This window comes from Salvelinus alpinus, chromosome 24, assembly GCF_045679555.1.
Source record: "Salvelinus alpinus chromosome 24, SLU_Salpinus.1, whole genome shotgun sequence".
NCBI lineage: Eukaryota > Metazoa > Chordata > Actinopteri > Salmoniformes > Salmonidae > Salvelinus > Salvelinus alpinus.
The window spans coordinates 29038931-29060373 of NC_092109.1; the positions used below are offsets into that span (position 1 = coordinate 29038931).

At 40.9% G+C, this 21443-nt stretch overlaps 2 protein-coding genes across 4 annotated transcripts; both read right to left on the minus strand.

Annotated features, from left to right (window-relative positions):
- Positions 1-839: 839 nt before the first annotated feature.
- On the minus strand, positions 840-9968 carry stx5al (syntaxin 5A, like). Of its 3 annotated transcripts, none has more exons than XM_071364297.1 (11): positions 9830-9968; positions 6107-6344; positions 4196-4266; positions 4000-4055; positions 3850-3920; positions 3585-3701; positions 3415-3471; positions 3193-3274; positions 2877-2977; positions 2548-2669; positions 840-2349 (listed from the first exon to the last, which is right to left on the minus strand). In XM_071364297.1, the coding sequence occupies exons 2-11, from the start codon at positions 6320-6322 to the stop codon at positions 2190-2192; spliced, it is 1053 nt and encodes a 350-aa protein (XP_071220398.1). In that variant the 5' UTR covers positions 6323-6344; positions 9830-9968; the 3' UTR covers positions 840-2189. The 3 variants fall into 3 exon arrangements, with proteins under 3 accessions (XP_071220398.1, XP_071220399.1, XP_071220400.1); XM_071364298.1 differs by having other exon boundaries at positions 6107-6341; positions 9830-9929; XM_071364299.1 differs by lacking the exon at positions 9830-9968 and adding an exon at positions 8206-8303 and having other exon boundaries at positions 6107-6341.
- A 567-nt stretch (positions 9969-10535) lies between these two features.
- LOC139552499 (adenylosuccinate synthetase isozyme 2-like) lies at positions 10536-20713 on the minus strand. The gene is made up of 13 exons (XM_071364300.1): positions 20170-20713; positions 19126-19228; positions 18962-19030; positions 18786-18836; positions 18624-18690; positions 18263-18370; positions 18045-18126; positions 13230-13356; positions 12973-13127; positions 12684-12808; positions 12409-12506; positions 12133-12282; positions 10536-12026 (listed from the first exon to the last, which is right to left on the minus strand). Exons 1-13 carry the CDS (start codon positions 20392-20394, stop codon positions 11974-11976), a joined length of 1413 nt encoding a protein of 470 aa, XP_071220401.1. The 5' UTR covers positions 20395-20713; the 3' UTR covers positions 10536-11973.
- Positions 20714-21443: the final 730 nt, after the last annotated feature.

A 21443-nucleotide genomic window follows, 5' to 3' on the forward strand; every position in this document is an offset into this window, starting at 1 on the left:
GGGACTGGAAGACTGGTAAGGATAGACGGAACAAGGAATGGAGCCAAATAAGAGGTAAATCCCTGATGAGAACCTGCTTCAGAGTGCAAACGACCTTAGACTGGGGCGAAGATTTACATTCCAACAGGACAATGACCCCAAGCATACAGCCAATGCAATGCTGGAATGGCGTCAGAACAAGAATGTGAAGTCCTTGAGTGGCCCAGCCAGAGCCCAGACTTAAATTCCATTGAAAATCTGTGGAAAGACTTGAAGATTGCTGTTCAATGCCGCTCCCCAACTAACTTAAGAGAGCTTGAGAAAATCTGTAAGGAAGAATGGGAGAAAATCCCCAAATCCAGATGTGCAAAGCCGATACAGACATGCCCAAGACGACTCAAAGCTGTAATCGCTGCCAAAGGTGCTTCTACAAAGTATTGACTCAGGGGTGTGAATACTTATATAAATGAGATATTTCTGTATTTCATTCTCAAGAACATTTGGTAAAATGTCTGAAAACATGTTTTCACTTTGTCATTATGAGGTATTGTGTGTGTGTGGATGGCTGAGGGGGAAAAAACTGTTGAATTCAGGTTGTAACATATCAAAATGTGGAATAAGTCAAGGGGTATGAATACTTCCTGAAGGCACTGTATATGTTCTGTTTCTTAATGGAAGATGTAATTATTCTGAAAAACAAGGCTATGTAAATAAACTGTTCAGCTTCCAAAGAATACAAACAAAGTGTTTGACTAATTTAGAATGAACCCTAAACTTGATAACAATAAACCTATATGTCAACCTTATGGTGGTGACTAGACTAAAACAAACACATTCCCGTTGACAATGAAAAACAAAAACCTTTTACAATTATTTTTAATTTTTGCTTACACATTTGCAGTTTCTACAACAAAAGCTTATGATAAAATACAGAAATTAGGGGTATCAATAAAATTAGCAGTGACCTACAATACTTCCTCTAAGATATCCAGAGAGAGGAGAGCAAATGTGTGAAACAGTTAAAAAAAAAAATCCATTCCAACATTTCTGTGTTCCAGAATATTAGCTAAGCAGATGAGTTTGTATATTTGAATATTTTTTTAGTGTCTCCAAGTCATTCTCTTGAACAAAAAGCAGACATAACAAATTTGAATTACAATTAATTTACCTTTACAGATACCTCAGAGACATAGATAAAACAGAGATTTAGTCCCCAAAACATGTGTGAACACTGAACATTTATGAAGTGTGTGTGTGTGTGTGGGTATTAGGGGGAGGTAGGGGGTGAAAAATGTAGAACATCTGTCTGTAAAACACCACTCATTTGGTGTTATGTGCAGACTCTGATTGAACATCATTTAAATAACCGGTTTATGGAAAATAATGTATCTTAATTCAAAGATATTCTATGGTAGCTGTAAAAGGCAAAGCAGTTGTGCACATACAGTTCAGTATCTGAATAGAGAAAATAAAAGCATCAGAAGTACTGGCAATGCTCCACTTACACAGTACATTAATCTATCTCAGGTCAACCACGGCAAGTTGACTGTCATGATGGATGTCCTTTCATGTGCATGATATCATTGTGGAACACAATGCATGTACAGTTTAGGTTAAGAGTGGCCAAACATTTCCGATCAGCTTTTCTAACCATCAAAGAAGAGATTGAAGGTCAGACGGCATTCACATGGCCTTGTCATTCAGCCCTAACCTCCTAAAGGAGGTATTACTGCTGGCAGTGAGGTGCATTGTGAGTAATGAGTAATGTCCCTCAGAGATTCAGCATACAGGTCTTTTAAGGCCAAATGAATCTACCAGTTTCCTATTCCGACTCAATTTCTCTTTGGATTGACCCTGTCCTTCAAGAAGTAGGAATGTTTTAAACAAATTACAGAAAGAACGCATGAAGACAACAGAAGAGTTTCAATCCAACTGCAATAGTCTTCTATCCTGCATCATAGATTTCATCCTCATCCATTTACTCCATTTAATGGATGGTAATAATAATAATCATCATGTTTTTCAACTTCTTTCTACCATACAGCTATTCATTATCAACATAACCAAATCTTAGCATATGCAGAATTGTCTGTTAGTAGTGGTATTTTCTTTAAACCACAAGGAGAGAAAGTATGAAACATAAAGAAGAAACTGCTCTCCTCCAGCACAATTCCTCCCTCTCTCATCCTTAGCCAAGTGCCCCCTGCTCCTCAAGCAAAGAAGACCAGAAAGACGATGAAGAAGACTATGAGGACGAGGAAGATTTTGACCATGAGCCAGCGGTTGGATGAGACAGACTGAAAGTACTTGAGGATCTCTGAGTGTGCCATGTCCACGTTGAGCTGGGTGTCCTCCACATTGGCATCAATTCTGCAGGAAAGAGGATGGGAAATGGGAGGTCAATGAGTGTCAGAGGTTTCATTAACCTGCTTACCACTGCATGCCCTGTCTGATCATTGCTGGATATGCGAGCTCAACAAAACATCAGAACAACAATGTTATATCAGGGGAAAAGCATCTTAACTAGTGGCTTGATAATCTCTGGCTCTCTCTTCATGTCTCCCTCACCTCTGCACTGTCTCCTCCTGCTCCTTCACCATGTGGGCCAGCTGCTGGAAGATGGAGCCCAGCTCTACGATGGTGCTCTCTATGTTCTGCATGGTGTCTGAACGGCTCTGGATGTACGAGTCCTATACAAACACACCATAAGAGTGACACCACTTAGAATGAATGCAAATTATTAAGCAACAAACAGTATTATTGATTGACACATGACTCCAGAAACAAGTCTCAGTCAATAAAAGCATTTGTATCGAAAGAGGACACTGAGTCAAGTGTGTTTTAAATGTCACAATCATTATAATGCTTCTCATCATCAAGAGGATTGGAGGTAATACCTGTTCATTGACAAGCTGCAGCTGTTGGCTGGCGCGGAAGTCCATGTCTATAGAGACTTCAGCTGTCCGTTTAGAGTCGTCCTGCATTAACAATGAGTTACCTGAGAGAGAGAGAGAGAAAGAGAGAGAGAGAAAGAGAGAGTGAGAGAGAAAGAGAGTGAGAGTGAGAGTGAGAGTGAGAGAGAGAGAGAGAGAGAGAGCGAGAGAGTGAGAGAGAGAGAGAGTGAGAGAGAGAGAGAGAGAGAAAGAGAGGGGGGTCAGGTTGTACTGTTTAGTGTTTGTTTTGTACTGTGGAGCTGATAGTAGTTTATCTCACCGAAGTTGCTGGCATGTAGCTGGGAGGAGGATGCTGGGGCTTGAGAAAATTGATCTCTTCTACTCTTCTGCTCTTTGAGGTTCTGCAGAGGGAAAAGAATGTGGGGTAGTTGAGAAGAAAATCTGTTTAAAACGGTTTATAAATCAACAAATATACATGGAACATCCAATCAAAACTAGTCTGGTCAAAATATTTACTGTGAAAGACGTATGTCTGCCTTACCTCTGTCCTGACCTCCAGCACTGACTTGAAGTCGTTTGACATTGATGCCAGTTTGGACTAGAACAGAAAAGGGCTGTTATAAAATGAACGCTACATGGAAAAGTTACATGTACTATTCTTCATTGGATAAAACCAATGGACATATCAGAATGTCAGAGCATGGAAGTTACCTGGAGGGAGACAACGATGGTGTTGGAATGTGTCTGTAGGTGTTTGCCATTCTGACTCTGTCTGGAGCGCACAAGCCCCTGCAGCTGTGCTATCTGTTTATTCAGACTGTTTATGTCCTGGACAAAGAAAAAAAAACAGCTTGCTTTTACTTTCACATCCCAACAGGCATCTAATAAAGTGTTCCTGAACAGCATCCTGTACATATAAACTCTGTAGAGTAACAACAAAGTATAGCAGCTGAATCTACTATACATATCTCCTCACCTGTTTAACAATGTAGGTTAACTCCTCAATCTCCACAGCTTTGTCATCAAAAAGAGATTTCCTTTTGGCAACTAGACAAGATAATAGTCAGTGAGTTCCATATGCACAACCACATTGTGGACGCAAAAACAAAAAAAGTTGCTTCCTTACGTATTGTGAGTTTTTCCAGTTTGGCGAAAGTGTTACTCAAGTCCTTCCCAATCCTCCTGTTAAATAGAAAGAAACATAACAAACAGTTGAGTATATGGATACCAATAGAAGGCTATACATAAAATGTATCTGTTCTCATAATCATCTACCATTCTCATTCAATAACATGTTAATAACATAGTGTAATGCTCCTAACTTTGCCATGAGTGTAAAGTCACTGCGCTGTCTGACTGCACTGAGGGCTGGCTTGCTGGACTGGACCCCATTCTGAAGAAAACAGAAAGGACAAAGAACATCAATCAACATTGATCAGTGTGCAAATGTCAAGCACAACTATTTTGGTGTGCCTGAATGTTATGATTCGACAGTTGGTGCTCGTTCAAAACATACAGCACCAGTCAAAAGTTTGGACACACCTACCTATCAAGGGTATTTCTTAATTTTTCCTATTTTATACATTGTAGAATAATAGTGAAGACATCAAAACTATGAAATAACACATATGGAATCATGTTGTTAACAAAAACGTGTTAAACAAATATTTTAAATTCTTCAAAGTAGCCACCTTTAGCCTTGATGATAGCTTTGCACACTCTTGGCATTCTCTCAACCAGCTTCACCTGGAATGCTTTTCCAACAGTCTTGAAAGAGTTCCCACATATGCTGAACACTTGTTGGCTGCTTTTCCTTCACTCTGCTGTGAAGGAAAACTCATCACAAACCATCTCAATTTGTTTGAGGATGGATGAATGTGGAGGCCAGTTTATCTGATGCAGCACTCCATCCCTCTCCTTCTTGGTAAAATAGCCCTTACACAGCCTGGAGGTGTGTTTGATCATTGTCCTATTGAAAAACAAATGATAGTCCCACTAAGCACAAACCAGATGTGATGGCGTATCGCTGCAGAATGCTGTGGTAGCCATGCTGGTTAAGTGTGCCTTGAATTCTAAATAGATCACAGACAGTGTCACCAGCAAAGCACACCCACACCATCACACCTCCTCCTCCATGCTTCACGGTAGGAACCACACACGCGGAGAGCATCCGTTCACCTATTCTGCGTCTCACAAAGACACGGCGGTTGGAACCAAAAATCTAAAATTTGGACTCATCGGACCAAAGGACAGATTTCCACTGGTCTAACGTCCATTGCTCAAGTTTCTTGGCCCAAGCAAGTCTCTTCTTCTTATTGGTGTCCTTTACTAGTGGTTTCTATGCAGCAATTCGACCATGAAGGCCTGATTCACAGTCTCCTCTAAACAGTTGATGTTGAGATGTGTCTGTTACTTGAACTCTGTGAAGCATATATTTGGGCTGCAATTTCTGAGGCTGGTAACTCTAATGAACTTATTCTCTGCAGCAGAGGTAACTCTGGGTCTTCCTTTCCTGTGGCGGTCCTCATGAGAGCCAGCTTCATCATAGCGCTTGATAGTTTTTGCGACTGCACTTTAAGAAACTTTCAAAATACTTTACATTTTCCAGATTAACTGACCTTCATGTCTTAAAAGTAATGATGGACTGTCGTTTCTCTTTGCTTATTTGAGCTGTTCTTGACATAATATGGACTTGGTATTTTACCAAATAGGGCTATCTTCTGTATACCACCCCTACCTTGTCTGACACAACTGATTGGCTCAAACACATTAAGAAGGAAAGAAATTCCACAAATGTACTTTTAACAAGGCACACCTGTTAATTGAAATGCATTCCAGGTGATTATACCCCATGAAGCTGGTCGAGAGAATGCCGAGAGTGTACAATGCTGTCATCAAGGCAAAGGCTGGCTACTTTGACAAATCTCAAATATAAAATATATTTTGATTTGTTTAACACTTTTTTGGTTACTACAAGATTCCATATGTGTTATTTCATAGTTTTGATGTCTTCACTATTATTCTACAATGTAGAAAATTGTAAAAATAAAGAAAAACCCTGGAATGAGTAGTTATGTCCAAATTTTGAGTGGTACTGTACATAACAATAATAAATAAACATCTCTCTATGGTGCTAATCTGTCACATCTATTTTGGTAAAGCTAGTTAATACTAATTCAGAACATACATACATATTATTATTAAAAGACATACGGTCTCTCCATGTTGCTCACCTGTCTCCCCTGTAGTGACCTGCAGACTGACTGGAACTCATTGGTGCGGTCCCTGCCCGACATGTTGCTTATGTCCACCAGTGGGGCAGGTGTCGGTGGACTGGGGGCTGTGAGTTGTGGGTCCTGCAACTGGATCAGCGGTGACTGGGTCTGGGCAGGCCCTAGGTACACCCCTTCCTGGCTGTTCCTAGGACCGTGGCGACGACGCGTGTTCATGGATGCTCAGGCACATCACCTGCTGGAGGAAAAACGGAGTCAGATTTCAGTACGAATAATGTTAAAGATCCATCAAAAACACTTGTGTACTCAACATGACAAGCTCCTCAAAAACTGTCCTGGAAAGCCCTGGGTCTAAAATGAGACAGTAGTTACTAGGCAGACAACAAGGAGATTGTTTCACTTGAGTTCTTGAGGATAGAATAACGCCCACAGACCAACTGGTGTGAATGTATACAGACACTCTGCAAACAAAGCAAAAGAGACACATCCTCTTTAAGAATTTTCTGGGTTTGAGAGTAGCAATCAATACACTGATAGACTAGTCTACTAGACTTTTCTCAAAGAGTATTCGTGTTCTCTTGTTTATTAAAAGATAAAAGAACAGAGTAGTCAATGAAAAATGTGATAACCAATGTGTGAGGTAAATAACTTTTAGGTAAAACTGTTTTTTCTTAGCTACCACCAAATCCTGATTCCCAGAAAAAGCATCATGTAGTAATACATAATGTGCCCGATTGTAAACATGCCAATCGCTTGAATGACCCATAGCTAAATTCAATCATTACAATCAAGGGGTTTACTCACAACTCAACCAAGAATCTTCTGGTCAAAAAAACTGTGCTTGCTTAAAAAATCTACAAAACCCAGGATTGCAAAATGAACAATCCAACAAATCCAGATTACAATGTATTCATCGACCTATACTGGTTGAGGTACTAGCTGTTTATCCACTGAATGCCTTGCACATGTTTGATTGTTAGTTAATTTAAAAAAAAATTATTTAACCTTTATTTAACCAGGTAGGCTAGTTGAGAACAAGTTCTCATTTACAACTGCAACCTGTCCAAGATAAAGCAAAGCAGTGCGACACAAATAACAACACAGTTACACATGGAATAAACAAACATACACAATAGAAAAAGTATATATACAGTGTGTGCAAATGAGGTAAAATAAGGGAGGTAAGGCAATAAATAGGCCATAGTGGCAAAATAATTACAATTTAGCAATTAAACACTGGAGTGATAGATGGGGGATAGATGTGCAGAAGAAGAATGTGCAAGTAGAGATACTGGGGTGCAAAGGAGCTAAAAAAATAAAATAAAATAACAGTATGGGGATGAGGTAGTTGGATGGGCTATTTACAGATGGGCTATGCACAGGTGCAGTGACCTGTGAGCTGCTCTGACAGCTGGTGCTTAAAGTTAGTGAGGGAGATATGAGTCTCCAGCTTCAGTGATTTTTGCAATTCGTTCCAATCATTGGCAGCAGAGAACTGGAAGGAAAGGCCGGCCAAAGGAGGATTTGGCTTTGGGGGTGACCAGTGAGATATACCTGCTGGAGCGCGTGCTATGGGTGGGTGCTGCTATGGTGACCAGTGAGCTGAGAAAAGGCGGGGCTTTACCTAGCAAAGACTTATAGATGACCTGGAGCCAGTGGGTCTGGCGACAAATATGTAGCGAGGGCCAGCCGACTAGAGCATACAGGTCGCAGTGGTGGGTAGTATATGGGGCTTTGGTGACAAAACAGATGCACATCTTCTGCACATCTTCTTCTGCATCCAATTTGCTGAGTAGAGTGTTGGAGGCTATTTTGTAAATGACATCACCGAAGTCAATGATCAGTAGGATAGTCAGTTTTACGAGGGTATGTTTGGCTGCATGAGTGAAGTATGCTTTGTTGCGAAATAGGAAGCCGATTCTAGATTTAATTTTGGATTGGAGATGCTTCATGTGAGTCTGGAAGCAGAGTTTACAGTCTAACCAGACACCTAGGTATTTGTAGTTGTCCACACATTCTAAGTCAGAACCGTCCAGAGTAGTGATGCGGGCAGGTGCGGACAGCGATCGGTTGAAGAGCATGCATTTAGTTTTACTTGCATTTAAGAGCAGTTGGAGGCCACGGAAGGAGAGTTGTATGGCATTGAAGCTCGTCTGGAAGTTAGTTAACACAGTGTCCAAAGAAGGGCCAGAAGTATACAGAATTGTGTCATCTGCGTAGAGGTGGATCAGAGAATCACCAGCTGCATGAGCGACATCATTGATGTATACAGAGAAAAGAGTTGCCCGAGAATTGAACCCTGAGGCACCCCCATAGAGACTGCCAGAGGTCCGGACAACAGGCCCTCCGATTTGACACACTGAACTGATCTTTTTTTAAATTTAAATTTCACCTTTATTTAACCAGGTAGGCTAGTTGAGAACAAGTTCTCATTTACAACTGCGACCTGGCCAAGATAAAGCAAAGCAGTGCGACACAAACAACAACACAGAGTTACACATGGAATAAACAAACATACAGTCAATAATACAATAGAGAAAGTCTACATACAATGTGTGCAAATAAGGTAGGATAAGTGGGGTGAGGCAATAAATAGGCCATAGTGGCAAAATTATTACAGTATGGCAAATTAAACACTGGGGTGATAGCTGTGCAGAAGATGAGTGTGCAAGTACCGATACTGGGGTGCAAAGGAGCAAAATAAATAACAATATGGTGATGAGGTAGTTGGATGGGCTATGTACAGATTGGCTATGTACAGGTGCAGTGATCTGTGACAGATGGTCACCATCTGACAGATGGTGCTTAAATCTAGTGAGGGAGATATTTTTTATTTATTTTATTTTACCGTTATTTTACCAGGTAAGTTGACTGAGAACACGTTCTCATTTGCAGCAACGACCTGGGGAATAGTTACAGGGGAGAGGAGGGGGATGAATGAGCCAATTGTAAACTGGGGATTATTAGGTGACCGTGATGGTTGAGGGCCAGATTGGGAATTTAGCCAGGACACCGGGGTTAACACCCCTACTCTTACGATAAGTGCCATGGGATCTTTAATGACCTCAGAGAGTCATGAGTGAGTCTCCAGCTTCAGTGATTGGCCAAACAGTCCAAAATAGCTCAGGCTACTCTCAGAATCCAGTAAAGTATTGTAATGAAACAAACAGGGAGCGCGAACCCTCGACCTTCTAGCCCGAAGTCCAGCGCGCTATCGAATGTGCCCCAAAAGCACGCTCAACTGGTAGAGTTGATATCCGCGCGTATAAACCCAGGGTCGTTACAGTATATTATATAGGACAAGCGGCATCAATATTGCTAAATAATGTTATACATATGTAGAAGAATATAGGTAACACGCTAGCACTAACAGAAAATGGAAAGGTTGTGTGGATGGTGAGTGAACGGCAAATGGGCTAGTTCATTTCACATGACCCGGTGCCCAGGGTGGGTGGAGATTTCACTTAAGGACCAATGGAATGGTTTAAAGTGTTCCAACCCGCACACCCGAGGCAATCGGGCCATGCAAAACTAATACGCCCAATAGTCATAACAAGCCTGCTGCTATTAGTAGCTAGCGTTCTGGCTTCCAAAGCTGAATAAGCCTAACGTTAGCTATAAAATATTGGCACGACAAAAACAGAGTAGATACATGACTAAGCAAGTGTTATCAGAATATCTTTTCGAGCCATAATCAAGTTTCAAATACCAACAATCTCTTACCGGTAAATAAATAATCTTTATTTGATCACTCCACTGCTTACGAAGGAACTGGTCCTTCCGCTAAACGCTGACGTCAGCGCCACGTATACGTCTTGTTTAGCACATTACGTTGTAAGGGTGCCCAGTTGGACAAATTCCCGACCAGTCCATTCATCATGCATGTCTTTGCTGTAGATCCCAAATAGAGAACAGAGAATGGCCCTTCTGAGAATTCAACCTAAAATCATACATGTGATCAAATAATTCTGTACTAGTTTAGATATTTTTTCACATTATCAAATGGATGTAACCAGGACCTTTGCAGCTTGAATGGCTCGGCTCATTTGTGTGAAATGTCAGTGTGATGTTGTCTGTGTATAGACATTGCATTATAAATAACAACTTATTGTAATCACATTTTATTGATCATACACATTTAGCAGATGTTATTGCGGTTGTAGCGAAATGTTTGTGTTTCTAGCTCCAACAGATTTGTCGCTCAGTCAGTCACAATTTACCCACAATGCATCATGGATTTGATGGTCTCGAACACGGCTAGTCTTGAAAATGGCCTTGTTCCACATTGCAGACAACTGCCGACTGACCTACAAAGAACCTTGAATCATAAATAACTGCTCATAATTTGATCAATAAGTCAGTCAATTTATGAACAACTATACATTACAGTTATGATCCTCTTGAACAGGGCCATTGACAAAGAAAGAGGGAAGGGAAATTACCGCTTTTATTGGACAGCAGACCAAATAGTCCACAGAGAAGAACATACACATGATACTATCAACAAAACAGAACAGCAATGACACTTAGTATTTTATTGATAATTGTAGGTGAGTAGAAGCATTTTGTTAACTTCATTACACCGAAAGAAATTGGAAAACATTTGTAGTTTGTATATACATAAAAAATGGAGTTCACTCAGGTTCTAAACATCAGCCAGTCTGTTCGTGTGCAATCACAAGTTCTTGATCTTAGAGGTTAAGGATTTTCTATTTTCGCCTAAAATGACATATCCCTGCTACAGGCAGTTAGATTTGGGTATGTATTTTCTTGGTACCATTTGAAAGGAAACACTTTGAAGTTTGTGGAAATGTGAAAGGAATGTAGGAGAAAAACACATTAGATCTGGTAAAATACCCCCCCAAAAGTTATTTTGTATTTTTTTGTACGATCATCTTTGAAAATGCAAGAGAAAGGCCATAATTTAGCCAGGCCAGGTGTAATTTAGACATTGACCACTAGATGGCAGCAGTGTACGCACAAAGTTTTAGTCTGATCCAATGTACCATTGCATTTCTGTTCAAAATTTTGTATCAAGACTGCCCAAATGTGCCTAATATGTTTATTCAAAACTGTGCACTCGCCTCAGACAATAGCATGGTATTCTTTCACTGTAATAGCTACTGTAAATTGGACAGTGCAGTTAGATTAACAAGAATTTAAGCTTTCTGCCAATATCAGATATGTCTATGTCCTGGGGGAAATGTTCGTTACTTACAACCGCATGCTAATAGCATTAGCCTACGTTAGCTCAACCGTCCCGCAGGGGACCCACCAATCCTGAAGAAGTTTTAATGATCAATAGGAAATCAAGACATTCAGACAGCATCCCTTTAGAATCTAAAATCCTGCAAATAATTCCTTCGTACAACAGGCCAGCTCATCCAAAGACCTAATTATGAGGCCTCCTTAAAAACATTAGCCTAGTATCGCAACCCTTAAGCAAAGATTGTGTAAAAAATAACTGCAAGGTGAAGTCATTTTAAAATCTTGTTTTAAAAGAAACCAAACAAAAACCCAAACAGTTGTAAAAACATTACTAGTAAAAATATATTACTAGTTCAATGAAATGGTTGATGAAAGCCTGGTATGGTTACCACAGTTGTTTAAGATTTAATACCTGCCTGTCCATTACATATGGAGGATGAACATAATGGTCAATATATTGTGTTGTCATATCAGAAGAAAAGAAAGCTATAAAATGCAGGTTATACATTTCACTAATAACATTGCTGGTGAAGTTTTTTCTTTTCAGACTTTGGGACTTTAACCCAAGGTTTATAGTCATCTAAGTATTCATCATCATTCTTCTCCCAAGCAGCTGTTGTAATGGCAAGAAACCCAAAAGATATCAGTTCCCCAACTGATCAGAACAGCTTGATCATGCTTTCTCTGGATTTCCCAACTCCAACCCATTTCACTGCAAATAAAATCAAATTCACGGTGAATATATCATCAATTATCAAAACAAGGTTGGTTTTCAGTAAGGCTGCTTAATCACCATAAATACTTGTTTCTTGACTAACCTGGCACTTGCAAGAAGTCCTCGATGAAGCGGATGTAGCTCTGTGCCTGAGGGGGCAGCTCCTCAAAGCACCGCACATCCTCAGTGCTGCAGCACCATCCAGGTAGCGTCTCATACTTCACTGACACCCGCATCAGCACGTCCATATTGGCTACAGAGGGAAAGACAGGTAATAAGATGGGAGTCAGCATGCAGGGCAAGCCAAATCAAATGTGTAAGGGTAAAGTGAACGGAGCAACTGTATAAAATAAGTCCCCCTAGGCAGGGAGAAACTTACCAGGAAAACTGGGAAGGGGCTCGTCATCAACAGTGTAGGACACACCCACTTTGATCTCTGGCAGCGTGTCGAGGACGTCAAGCTTGGTCAGAGCGATCCTGTCGGAGAGAAACAGTGGTGTCAAACACGGTTATGCAATAGATAGACAGCAACTGAACATAGTGGAGGCATACACAAGTACAACAGACTGAACACGGTGATCCAATAATTACAATGCATACAGTATGGAACACATCCAGAAAGAAGGACAAGCAGGAGGAGAGACCGAGCCTTACGCAGTGAAGCCGTTGACCATGTGGGCGTATCTGACAAGGATCAAGTCCAGCCAGCCACAGCGGCGCCGCCGGCCCGTAGTCACACCAAACTCCCTCCCTCTGGACTGCAACAAGTTGCCAACCTCCTGGACCACAATCAACACAGCAGTCAGATCTGGGATTCACTATAAACTGAATGTAAATATGAAGTACTAGAAGAGACGGTTCCTAGACAGTAAGTTTACACCCCTACAAATTCATACTGTATGACTTAAGACAATTCTGCAAAACACAAACACTATCCACTCACATTGTCCTGCTCAGTGGGGAAAGCTCCAACACCCACCCGGGTGGTGTAGGCCTTAACCACACCATACACTCTCCCCACATAGGACGGGGGCACACCCAGGCCAGTGCACACCCCCCCAGCAGTGCAGTTAGAGGATGTCACAAACGGGTAGGTGCCTGAAAAAGACAAATTATTTGATTTCCTTCAAATTATATTCCAATGGCCATCACTAAATAGCAGAGTAGTAATTTACTCCCCTCAAACCCTTCTGTTCTCACCAAAGTCAATATCCAAGAGGGCTGCATTGGCTCCCTCCACCAGAATCTTCTTACTGGGACCAGTGAGGGCCTTGTGCATGAAGTACACCCCATCGGTGACAAGGGGCCGCAACTTCTCAGCATACACCTGGAAAAGAGGGAAAATCAGTGACCACCTACATAGAGAAACATCTCAGTATCTTAAGTTTTCTAGCTCCCCCTGAAAGACTATCAAGGGCTGTTCTGCATGGAATCAGCTCAATTGAGACAGTAATTGCCTGTAGAGAGAACAGGATCACATTCATTGGGCACAAACAAGAGATAAGTGGACTAGCATCCCTAACCAGACAAGAAAATACTAATCCAGAAGCGGCGCTCCAAATGGCCAGGGACATTATCCGCAGGCAAACTTAAATCCGTTTACCTAATTTCTACCAGCATGTCACGTGTCACAAGTTTTTTACTTAAAAAAAACTTTAGACCACCTTTACTCCACACACAGATGCATACAAAGCTCTCCCTCCATTTGGCAAATCTGACCATAATTATATCCTCTTGATTCCTGCTAACAAGCAAAGCTAGGAAGTACCAGCGACTCACTCAATACAAAAGTGGTCAGATGGCACGGACGTTACAGGACTGTTTTGCTAGCAGACTGGAATATGTTCCGGGATTCATCCAATGGCATTGAGGAGTATACCACAGTCACTGGCTTCATTAATAAGTGCATTGATGACGTCGTCCCCACAGTGACAGTAAGTACACATCCCAACCAGAAGCCATGGATTACAGGCAACATCCGTACCGAGCTAAAGGCTAGAGTTGCCACTTTCAAGGAGCGGGACACTAATGCGGACGCTTAAAAGAAATCCTGCTATGCCCTCATACAAACCATCAAACAGGCAAACCATCAATAGAGGACTAAGATTGAATCCTACTACACCGGCTCTGACACTCGCCAGATGTGGCAGGGCTTGCAAACTATTGTGAACTACAAAGGGAAACCCAGCCGCAAGCTTCCCAGTGACGCGAGCCTACCACACGAGCTAAATTCCTTTTATGCATTACCAGGGTGTGTACTCACAGCAACTATCTCCCCGACAAAAGCTAATACCTACATGTTTCAAGCAGACCACCATAGTCCATGTCACCAAGAATGCAAAGGTAACCTTCCGAAATGACTACTGCCCCGTAGAACTCACGTTGGTCGCCATGAAGTGCTCTGAAAGGCTGGTCATGGCTCACATCAACACCATCATCCCAGAAACCCTAGACCCACTCCAATTTGCATACCACCTAAACCGATCCACAGACGCAATCTCAATCGCACTCCACACTGCCCTTTCCCACCTGGATAAAAGGAACACCTGTGTGAGAATGCTGTTCATTGACTACAGCTCAGCATTCAACACCATAGTGCCCACAAAGCCATCACTAAGCTAAGGGCCCTGGGACTAAACAGGAGGTCAGAGAGCTGGCAGTGTGGTGGCCGGACAACAACCTCTCCCTCAATGTGATCAAGACAAAGGAGATGATTGTGGACTACAGGAAAAGGAGGGGTCATGTCCACATCACCAACAAACTACCATAGTCCAAACACACCACGACAGCCGTGAAGATGGCACAACAACACCTTCTCCCCACTCAGGAGACTGAAAATATTTGGCATGGATCCTCAGATCGTCAAAAAGTTCTACAGCTGCACCATCGAGAGCATCCTGGCCAGTTGCATCATCCCCTCGTATGGCAACTGCTCGGCATCCGATGGTAAGGCGCTACAGAGGGTAGTGCATACAGACCAATACATCACTGGGGCCAAGCTTCCTGCCATCCAGGACCTATACACTAGGCGGTGTCAGAGGAAGGCACACATTTTTTTTGTCAAAGACTCCAGCCACCGTAGTCATAGACTGTTCTCTTTGCTACCACACAGCAAGCGGTACCGGAGCGCCAAGTCTAGGTCCAAAAGGCCCCTTAACAGCTTCTACATCCAAGCCATAAGACTGTTGAAAAATTAATAAAACGGCCACCCGGACTATTTACATTGACTCCCCCCGCTCCTTTGTTTTTACACTGCTGCTTCTCGCTGTTAATCTATGCATAGTCACTTTACCCCTACCTACATATTACCTTGACTAACCCACACATTGACTCGGTACCCCCTGTATATAGCCTCGTTATTGTTATGTAATCTTAATGTAACTTTTTACTCTAGTTTATTTAGCAATATTTTCTGAACTGCATTGTTGGTTAAGGGCTTGTAAGTAAGCATTTCACGTTAACATTTGATTTGACTGCAACCTGGGCAGGTGATTATGGCTCAGAACAAAGATGTTTTTAAATGAAGCTAGCTATAATACACACACACTACCTTTCAAAAGTTTGGGGTCACTTAGAAATGTCCTTGTTTTTGAAAGAAAAGCATTTTTTTGTCCATTAAAATAACATCAAATTGATCAGAAATACAGTGTAGACATTGTTAATGTATAAGTGACTATTGTAGCTGGAAACAGCCAATATTTTTTTTATGTAATATCTACATAGGCCCATTATCAGCAACCATCACTCCTGTGTTGCAATGGCACGTTGTGTTAGCTAATCCAAGTTTATCATTTTAAACGGCTAATTGATCATTAGAAAACCCTTTTGCAATTATGTTAGCACAGCTGAAAGGCCAGCATCCCGGAGTCGCATCTTCACTGTTGACGTTGAGACTGGTACTATTTAATGAAGCTGCCAGTTGAGGACTTGTGAGGCGTCCGTTTCTCAAACTAGACACTCTAGTGTACCTGTCCTCTTGCTCAGTTGTGCACCAGGGCCTCCCACTCCTCTTTCTATTCTGGTTAGAGCCAGTTTGCGCTCTTCTGTGAAGGGAGTAGTACGAGATCTTCAGTTTCTTGGCAATTTCTCACATGGAAGTCTTCATTTCTCAGAACAAGAATAGACTGATGATTTTCAGAAGAAAGGTCTTTGTTTATGGCTATTTTGCACCTGTAATCGAACACACAAATGCTGATGATCCAGATACTCAACTAGTGTAAAGGCCAGTTTTATTGCTTCTTTAAATCAGAACAACAGTTTTCAGCTGTGCTAACATAATTGCAAAAGGGTTTTCTAATGATCAAATAGCCTTTGATAAACTTGGATTAGCTAACAACGTGCCATTGGAACACAGGAGTGATGGTTGCTGATAATGGGCCTCTGCATGCCTACGTAGATATTCCATAAAAATCAGACATTTCCAGTTACAATAGTCATTTACAACATTAACCTGTTTGGGATAGAGGGCAGCATTTTCACTTTTGCATGAAATGCGTGCCCAGAGTCAACTGCCTGCTACTCTGTCCCAGATGCTAATATATGCATATTATTAGTAGTATTGGATAAAAAAAACTCTGAAGTTTCTAAAACTGTTTGAATGATGTCTGTGAGTATAACAGAACTCATATGGCAGGCGAAAACCTGAGAAAAATCCAACCAGGAAGTGGGAAATCTGAGGTTTGTAGTTTTTCAAAGCTTGGCCTACCGAATACACAGTATTCGGTAGGCCAAGTTGCACTTCCTAAGGCTTCCACTAGATGTCAACCGTCTTTCAAAACTTGTTTCAGGCTTCTGCTATAAAGGAGGGGGGAATGGGAGCTGAATGAGTCATGGGTCTGGCAGAAGTGCCTCAGGCTCGTGACGCGCGCTCCCGACAGAGTTAGCTCTCGTTCCAGTGCTTTGCTACAGACAATGGAATTCTCCGGTTGGAACATTATTGATGATTTATGTTAAAAACATCCTAAAGATTGATTCCATACATCTTTTGATATGTTTCTACGACCTGTAACGGAACTTTTGAAGTTTTTGTCTGGAGGTAGTGCTCATGAAGATGGATTACTGGGCTGAACACACTAACAACTAGTGGCTATTTGGACATAAATTATGGACTTTATGGAACAAATCAGTCATTTATTGTCGAACTTGGATTCCTGGGAGTGCATTCTGATGAAAATCAAAGGTAAGTGAATATTTATCACGTTATTTCTAACTTCTGTTGACTCCAACATGGCGGATATTTCTTTGGCTGGATTGGGCTGAGCGCCGTACTCAGATTATGCTTTTTTCGTAAAGTTTTTTTGAAATCTGACACAGCGTTTGCATTGAGGAGAAGTCTTTTTAATTCTGTGAATAACACTTGTATCTTTTATCAATGTTTTATGAGTATTTCTGGGATTTCTGTGGCTATCTGCAAAAACACCAGATGTTTCGGAATCAAAACATTACTGCAAGTAACACGCCAATGTAAACTGAGATTTTTGGATATAAATATGCACATTATCGAACAAAACATACATGTATTGTGTAACATGATGTCCTATGAATGTCATCTGATGAAGATCAAAGGTTAGTGATTAATTTGATCTATATTTCTGCGACTTGATGGAAAAATGGCTGTTAAAAAAAAAAAAAAACTTGGCTCTAAACTAACAATCATATGTTGTGTGTTCGCTGTAAAGCCTTTTTGAAATCGGACACGATGGGTAGATTAACAAGATGTTTATCTTTCATTTACTGTATTGGACTTGTTAATGTGTGAAAGTTAAATATTTCCCAAAAATATTTTTGAATTTCCCGCGCTGCCTTTTCAGCGGAATGTTGTCGAGGGGTTCCGCTAGCGGAACGCCTGCGCTAGAAAGGTTAACAATATCTACCCTGTATTTCTGATCAATTTGATGTTATTTAAATAATTTACAGCTTTTTTTGCTTTTCTTTAAAAAACATGGGCATTTCTAAGTGACCCCAAACTTTTGAATGGTAGTGTATATTAGGACATTAAAGCAGTGTTCTTTTCACCTTCAGTTGTTGCAGCTCATTGTCAATGTCAACATTTAGGTCAGGGTACATAGTCAGGAATTGCCCTGCCAACACACGGAACCTGTGGACAAAGAAAAGGCCATCAGCTATATCAATCAACATCAACTTTTTTTATTGATCATTAAAATCATTAAGGTTCAAAAGTGTATTTCAGGTAACTTACATGCATTCTTACAAACAATAATTTTGGTACTAACTTCTCCGCAAAGACAGTGAAATCAGACACAAGGTCACAGACTCGCAGTCCATTGCGAGCAGCTTTGGAAGAATAGGCAGGTCCAATGCCCTTTTTGGTGGTTCCCAAACTGGAAAACAATCAAAAACAGAAGAATGGACATTCAGAAATGCCACAGCAATAATGAACACTGCCTTTGCAGTAGCCCTAAAAGGCTGCCATGACTTCCATTTTTTGTTGTTGTTGCTACAACCACTTTCACCACACAATAAAATGAGGAACAGGGCGTCGTCTTCAAAGAGTCTCAGATAAGCACTGCTAATCGGAGACGCTTTATGAACAAAGAGTCACCATCACTTCCTCATACAATAAAACCCACGCACTTCTTTCCTGCCTGTAGCTGTCTCTGTTGTTCCTGTATCCCATCAACAGCTTGGTGGAAGTTGAACACTAAGAGCAGATAAAGCAAAAAAATATATATCATAAATTCATAGAATTGCAAGACACTAAACCAAAGATTTGTAAAACAAACAGCCATGTCTTACCAATGTGTGCACGGTCAGATATCTTTAACCGCTTCTCCCATCCTTGCAGTCCTGGACAATGACAAAAACAAATAGCTGTTATCAAAAACAAATAAGTGTTATCAGTGGAATCCACTTCCTTCACCCTTTTATCTCCATCATCTTTCCTGTAGGCCTCTTCAATTGCCAATACTCACCGTTGCCTTTCTGCAGGTTCTTTTCAGCCTCCTCGAAGAGGCCAGGCAGGTGTATCACAACCCCGTTCCCTGTGGATGAGCAGTTCAGTTACGGATGGTTTGAATAGGAAACCAAACCAATGAAAACATTGTCGAGGCTGAAATGTAAGAGAAGGTCAACCCACCAATAAATGAGACAGCCTTCTTGTTGAGCACTCCACTGGGCAGCAAGTGGAAGTCATACTCCACAGAGTCCACCACCACTGTGTGGCCTGCGTTGTTGCCTCCCTGAAAGAGACAACATTTACATGAACAACAAGAGAAGGAACAGAAAGTGAGTACAGCCCGCAGTGAACGAACAGTGAACGAACGTGTAAGTACCAGTTAACTGGCAACATTTGATACGTTTATTCACTTTTTTTTTTTTTTTTTTTTTTACAACTACATCACTGAGCACAGACAAATGTGAATAAGTAACTACCTGTTAACTGGTAAAGATTTGTTTCAACAGCTATAAAACTTCAGTTTAGTACAAAATACGGACACGTGTTTGTGTAGTTAACAGGAGATAACGGTTTATTACTCACCAGTCAAAACTAGTCGAATGAGGGTGGGTATAATTTTTGGAACTTTCCAACAGGAATCTGTCCAAAACTTAAATAACAAGGATGCCAACAAACAGCACATACAAATTAAGATGATAAATTCACCTAGTTAAATAGCTGCCGAATAGGCATCAACTCACCACGTAGTTTACACTTAAAGTTTGTCCATAGGCTACCAGAGTGAGGACAGTCATTTTTCAGAATAAAACGTGGTGAGTGAAAAACGTAACAAAATTGGCCACTCCCTACCCGGTATCTTATTCTGCCCGCTATACAATTTTATATGCGTTGTTTGTTGGCAACCTTATTATTTACGAAGTGTTTGGAACAGATTCCGATTGGAACGTTCCACAAACTATACCCACCCGTTACTGTAGCTAGATAACCCATTTGTTGTCGTGGGTTGTTACCCACTACCACCAGATAACATGCTTAACTAGCTAGCAATGCTAACGTTCGCATGATAAGTTGCTAAATAGCTAAAGTTATCTAGTAAGCACATTTCCTAAATATTATATACACTAACTACTATTGGTTTTGCCTAGCCAACGCAGCAGAACGAATGGCGTACTTTTGTCAAGTTCAAAATGCCTTGTTTGCTAGCTAGTTTGAGTAGCTACGTACCTGACACCTGCATACTAAATCCGCGTCCAGCGCTAGCAGGTCAACCACTTTCCCCTTTCCCTCGTCTCCCCATTGCGCACCGAGAACCACGGTTACTTTATTCCGAGGTTCCTTCGGAATCCGCAGGGACTCGACCTGTCCACTCTCCCGATGTCGCTTGAAAGCTGGCTCTCCGTTCATGGAGGCCGTTTCTTGGCCATTACACAATGTGCTATCTGCTGCCATGCTGCTGTGCTTTGCTTAAATCCGGAAGATAAAATTAGCGGGAAACGAGGTTGCCAGGTCTGGTAAAAAAATTGTGTATTGTCCATACAAAACCCACCAACAAGCCCTGAAAACTAGCCCTTTTCTCACAGTAATAGAGGAGTTTGACACATTAAACCTAATTAACCCCCTTTCCATAACATAATACAGCGAATTAAGAATTCATATCTACTTAACTTGTTTTCCATCAAAATAATATTATTGCGAGCTAGCGTGACATAATACATTAATTTGAATATGTTGCAAGACAAAATATAACTCGCCTTTATTAAACTCGCCAAATTAACCCCCTTTCCATAACATAATACAGCGAATTAAGAATTCATATCTACTTAACTTGTTTTCCATCAAAATAATATTATTGCGAGCTAGCGTGACATAATACATTAATTTGAATATGTTGCAAGACAAAATATAACTCGCCTTTATTAAACTCGCCAGATAAATCGACATGCATTGATGGAAAATGAACTCGTTTGAATGCTGTTATTATAAATAAATCCCTTTTGGCATGTACATAACTACATCAATTTTACAGGTAACATTGCTTTTGTTGCTGGAATTTCAATCACTGAACAAATATTAATAATATGGATATGAACTGAATATTCTTGAAAATTGTTGTTTTGTTTTACCGTCAATCTAATGCATTCTAACAACAAGCTGGCAATTGCGATAGAGCTGTGACCATGATCACAAGTGAAAACTTAAAATTGTATTAACTAAACAAACATAGCCATTAATAATTGGCACAAATTGATTTGCATAGACATCATGTCAACATATGTATTGTGGCAAATGGTAGGATAAGGCTACATTAGCATATAAATTAATAGGCTAGGCTACTTGTAGGCCAACATATCAAACTCAAATCAAATTGTATTTGTCACATGCACAGAACACAACAGGTGTAGACCTTACCGTGAAATGCTTACTTACAAGCCCTTAACCCTTAACCAACAATGCAATAAATAAAAAATACCTACAAAAAGTAAGAATAAGAAATAAAA